The 5,976-nt window shown below is 35.9% G+C and overlaps 1 protein-coding gene across 1 annotated transcript in view; it reads right to left on the reverse strand.

The window, feature by feature from the left end:
• CENPO (centromere protein O) overlaps window positions 1-5,976 on the reverse strand; it is a 19,455-nt gene that overhangs the window by 8,623 nt on the left and 4,856 nt on the right. The window contains exon 3 of the mRNA XM_008570614.1: window positions 5,211-5,380. Coding sequence (XP_008568836.1) covers window positions 5,211-5,380 — 170 coding nt within the window. The remainder of the gene's footprint in view (window positions 1-5,210; window positions 5,381-5,976) is intronic.

Below are 5,976 nucleotides of genomic sequence, written 5' to 3' on the forward strand. Positions count from 1 at the left end.
AGGGTTAAGATCCCCTTACCGGTCATCTTTAAAAAAAAAAAAAAAAAAAAAAAATGGAACATTTCATAATAATAAAAGATTAACTCAACAAGGAAGAAGTAATAATCCTAAATTTGTGTGTGCTCGATATATACACAAAAACAAAATGAAAAGGAAAAAAGTAGATTCACAACCACAAAGATTTTAACAAATCTATCTCAGTTACTGATAACATGAGTAGACAAGTAAATCAGTAAGAATATAAAATATTTGAACATTATGAGCACACTTGGTCTATTTGATATATAGAGTACAGTACTCAATAATTAACACAAAATCCACATTTAATGTACTTGAAACATTTACCAACATTTATCAAAACTGACCACATATTGGGTCATTAATTCTGACCACATAGAATTAAGCTATAAATCAGTAACAACAACAACAAAACCAAAAAAAACCCCACAACTAACAAATACCCAAATATTTGGAAATAAATACACTTCTAAAACAAACCCAAAGAAGATATCACAATGGAAACTGAAAATATTTAAAACTGAAAATTGAAATGATAATGAAAATATGACGTATTAAAGAAAGCATGTGAGATATAGCAGAAGCTGGGCTTAGAGAGAATATTTATAATCTTAAATGCATACAAGAGAAAAGAAGACTAAAAAATATCAATTAAGTATTCATCTCAAGAAGATAAAAGAATAGCAACTTAAATTCAAAGAGAGTAGAAGAAGGGGATGATAATAAACAGAAATCAATGAAAACACAGAACGAACAGAGAAAATGAATAAAGCCAAAAGTCGGTTCTTTGAAAAAGGCACAAAAGTGATAAAACATTAAGAAGACTGATCAAGAAGAGAGAAAAGGTTAAGAGTGTACGCAAATTACCAATATCAGAATAAAAGGTGAGACAACACTCTGACTGATCATATTCACAAGACAGTAAGTTGTTTCGAAAAATTTCAAACAATTTTAAATGTGAGCTTTTACATGAATTGGACAAAATCTTTGAAAAATGCAACTTCCTGAAAGTGACCCAAGAAGAAATGGAAAATCTGAACAGCTTTATGTTGATCAAAGAAATTGGATCAGAAATTAACTATCTTCTCATAGAGAAGACCCAAAGGACTTTACCAGAGAGTTCTTTATAAAAATGTGAGGAAAAATAACTAATTTTTTATAAACTCTTCCAGAGGATAGAAAAAGAAAATGCCTCAATCTGCTGAGACCAGCATAAACTTGATGCCCAAACTTGACGAGGTTGTTACAGGGGGAAAAATAGTCATAGGGAATCTCACTCATGAATTTAGATGCAAAAGCCCTATTAGCAAATATCAGCAAAACGGATTCAGCGTTATACAAAGGGTCTTCAAAAAGTTCACTGGGGGCCGGCCTGGTGGCGCACTGGAGAGTGCACCACTTGGGAGTGCGGCGGTGCTCCCGCCGAGGGTTTGGATCCCATGTGGAGACCGGTTCCTGCTCACTGGCTGAGCGCAGTGCGGGCGCAACACCGAGGGTTGCGATCCCGTTACCGGTCAGTAAAAAAGACAAAAAAAAGGGAAAAAAAAAAAAAGTTCACTGGAAGATTCATATTATCTTTTAATTCCATGTTTACATGAACTTTTTGAAGTATCCTTGTATAAAAAGGATAATACATCAAACCAAGTTAGGTTTATTCCAGGAAACTAAGAGCAGTTTATCATTCAAACACCAATCAATATATATCACACACTAATAAAGGAGACAGCCATATGATCACCTTAATATATGAAGCAAAAGCACTTGATAAAATTCACTACCTGATCACAATTAAAACTTGTAGCAAACTAGAAATAGAAGAGCATTTCCTTAATCTGATAAAGAGTATCTATACAAAATTTACAGCAAATAGGTTAAACCAATGACTATTACTACTTAACAAAGACTACAGATCTTAGCCAATGGAATAAGGCAAGAAAAATAAATAAAAGTTACAAAGATTGGAAAGGAAGAAGTAAAAAACTGTTATTGTTTGCATATGAAATAATTCCAAGTGTAAAAATTCCAAAGAATAGAGAGACAAACTATTAATATGTGGTTTTATCAAAGCTCCTATGGTCAATATGCAAAAATCAGATGTATTTCTATATAATAGGAACAAATAATTAGAAACTAAAACTTCTAAAAAATAATACCATATATCAGGGGGTCATTAAACTATAGTTTGTGGGTCAAATCCAGCCAGACTCTTGCTTTTGTAAATAAGATTTTTATGCAAAACACCCCACTCATTAGTTTAAATACTGCTTATGGCTGCTTTCATGCTACAACAGCAGAGTTGAGTAGATGCCACAGAGACTGTTTGGCTCACAAAGCCTAAAATAACTGATCCTTTACAGAAAAAGTTTGCTGACCCTTGCCATACACAAAAACATCAGGAAAAATTAAATACATAAGAATAAATATAATAAATGATGATTATGACATCTACACATAAAACTACACTCATTACTGAGAAAAATTAAAGAACTAAATAAATGGAAAAATATATCATGTACATTGACTGGAAGATACAATATTGTAAAGATGTCAATTTTCCTCAAATTGGTCTATAGATTCAATACCATCCCAATAAGAACTACAGGAGATTTAGGGGGTTTTTTTTGTTTAATTTTTTTTTTTTTTAAAGATGACCAGTAAGAGGATCTTAACCCTTGACTTGGTGTTGTCAGTACCACGCTCTCCAAAGTGAGCTAACCAGCCATCCCTATACGGGATCCGAACCTGTGGCCTTGGTATTATCAGCCCCACACTCTCCGGAGTGAGCCACGGGCTGGCCCGGAGATTTAGTTTTAGAAATTGACAGCTGATTCTCAAATTTATGGGAAATTCAAGAGGCCAAGAACAGACAAGATAATTCTGAAGAGGAAAAGTATAAAGACTTACAATAAATGAACCTCTGTTAGTGGCACAAAGATGGACAATCAGACCAATGGAACAGAACAGACCCACAGTGGACCCAAAGATCCACTACCATGTGATGGGAAAACAGTGATCTTTCCAAGAAGTGGTGCTGGATGAACTGGATATCAGTATGGAAATAAACAAGAAAAGAAGCATAACCGCTACTGTAAAACATACACACAAAATCAATTCTAGATAGACTGTAATGATAGAAGTAAAAGATAAAACAACAAACTTTTAAAAATAACACAGGAGAATATCATCACAATCTTAAGTTAGGTAAAGATTTATTAAATAGGAAATAAAAATACTAAGCATAGAGTTAAATTCCTAAATCAAACTTCATTAAAATGAAGATTTTCTTTCATTACAAGATACCACTAGAGTGAAAAGGTAAGCCACAATCTAAGGAAGATTCTAATACATATATCCAACAAAGAATTCATATCCAAAGTATGTGAAGAAGTCTACAATAGACAGACAACTTAATAAAAATTTTGCAAAAGGCTTGAAAAGCACACTTCACAACAGAAGATTTTCAAGTGGCCAATACAGGTAACTTACCATCATTAGTTATTAGGCAAATGCAAACTAAATTCACAATGAGATACTTTTACACTTCCATTAGAATGAAAAAATTTTAAACCTGACAATACCAAGTACTGTTAAAGATGCAAAACAATGAAAATCTTATACCCTGTTGCTGGGAATGTAAACCTGGTATACTGTTCAAAAACTGGCAGTATTTACTAAAGCTAAGATGCACACCCTATGATCCAGCAATTCTACTAGGTATATATCTAATAGAAAAGTGTATATTTTTAAACTGACAGGAGAAGAATGTTCAAAGCAGCAATATTCATAATCATCCCACAATGAAACAACTCTAATAACCCAAATGTCATCAACAGAATAGGTAAATTATAGCATATTCATAAAATGGAATAACTATACAGCAATAAAAAAAGAACAACCACTATACGCAACAATATGGAGGAATCTTGCAGACATAATATTCAGTGAAAGAAGCCAGACGTAAAAGGGTATATACTTTTTACATTTATATAAAGTTCAAAAACAGGTAAAATCGGGCCAGCCCAGTAGCGCACTGCTACAGTGCGCCGCTTGGGAGTGTGGTGGCGCGCTCCCGCCGAGGGTTCAGATCCCACATACAGACCGGTTCCCGCTCACTGGCTGAGCGAGGTGCGGGTGCAACACCGAGGGTTGCGATCCCGTTGCCGGTCCCAGTCTGGTACGGGCGCGACACTGAGGGTTGCGATCCGTTGCCGGACACAAAAAAAGACAAAAAGGAAAAAAAAAACAGGTAAAATCAATCTATGGTGACAGAAATCAGAATAGTGGTTACTTTGAAAGAAATGACTAGGAGGAGGCAAAAGAGATACTTTTGGGGTAATGGTAAAAATTTTGTATTTTGATTTGTGTAGTAGTTATCTGGTTGTGCTCCTTCTATAAAAAAAGTTCACCAGGTTTGTGCACTTTATTTTTATTTTACTAAAAAAGCAACGGAAAGAAGGGAGGAAGAAAGAGAAGGACAGGAGGAAAAAGGTAAAAGGAAGGGAGGGAGGGAAGAAGAAAAGACAAGCAAAGAAAGGTTGACCTTATCCCACAGGCAATGAATGAGCAGAAAAACAGTGTGTTTCATGATGCATCTTCTTGGCTATTCAGGATTTATTGGAAAAGTAGAAATACTAGAAGAGAGACCAAATAACAAACTACTATAATGATCCTGGTATCCAAACCACCTGATAAATATTCACTACATACACGGATAACTATGGAAATGGCGAAAGGAAGCACAAAGACAATATAAAGGAAAATCTGACAGGTCTTGCTGACTAGACCTGGGCTAGAGAAAAAACTGAAAAGAAGGAAGGGTCAATGTTTCCTGCTAGGTTTTTGAGTCTGGGTGGGTGACAGAAAGAAGGCAATAAGGACAAAAGTACCAATGACTCAAAGCAGGCTGTGATTGAGGTAACAGGCTTTAATGTCTGTGGGGCAGGTTAACAATCTATTATGAAGAACCTGCCTGGCCCATCAGTAGTGTCTGACAATTATATTATATCCATAAGATGGAATAGGTGATATTGATATTAGCTACAACTTTACAGGTTTGATCATTGGAGGGATGAAGGACTGAAATCGATCCAGTAAGATTACTGGTAAAACACGTTATTCAAATATGCCAATTCCCAGGTCACGTTTGTTCTCCACACCCAGGGAAAGCCTGCCACCATCACCCTTCTACTCACTCTGGCTCGCCGCTGCTTCAGTTCAGCCCTCAGCTTGTCTCGCAGACGTCTCAGCTTATGAATCTCAGTTCCAAGAGCACTTTCCACTCCCTGCACTTTCTGAGGCTCTTTGGATTGTTTATGGCATCTGTTTTCTTGAGCCTCTAGTCTTTCCAAGTGAGCTAAAACACCTAAAGAAAGTAAAAAGGAAATTTCACAAGAAGCCAAAAATTTCTAACTCTGGCAACAGGAAGCATTTCAGGGAACAGAGGTCGACTCTTCTTTCCAGAAGTTTGTGCCCAGCTGAATTGTCTAGACATTGTCAATTTATAAAACCAGAGGAACTGAAAACTGAAATCAAAGATCGTCAGCCTCTTAGGGTGAACACTGATGTAAAAGTCCCTGATCAGGATACTATTCAAAGACAGTGTGAGAGAGACTTGAATTGTCTATCACATGCTGATTAGGCAGCAGTATTTCATCTAGGCCTACAGTATGTCACAAAAGCTCATCTCTAGTGTGGAAAAGGATGATTTTAGATAAAATGTCCCTTATGAAAATTCTATACTGTTAACTATCAGATTTTATTTAATTGGGCTTCCTTTTTAAGTAGATCTAGCCTCTATTTTGCAGGGTTCATATGGATATACATATATGAAAATCTTAATTTTCTTTTCTTTTTCTTTTTTTTTTGGTCTTTTGTCTTTTTCCGTGTCCGGCAACGGATTGCAACCCTCAGTGTTGCCCTCGTACCGGACCGGGGACCGGCAACGGGATCGCAACCCTC

The sequence above is a fragment of the Galeopterus variegatus genome, unplaced genomic scaffold, assembly GCF_000696425.1.
Source record: "Galeopterus variegatus unplaced genomic scaffold, G_variegatus-3.0.2 Scaffold620, whole genome shotgun sequence".
NCBI lineage: Eukaryota > Metazoa > Chordata > Mammalia > Dermoptera > Cynocephalidae > Galeopterus > Galeopterus variegatus.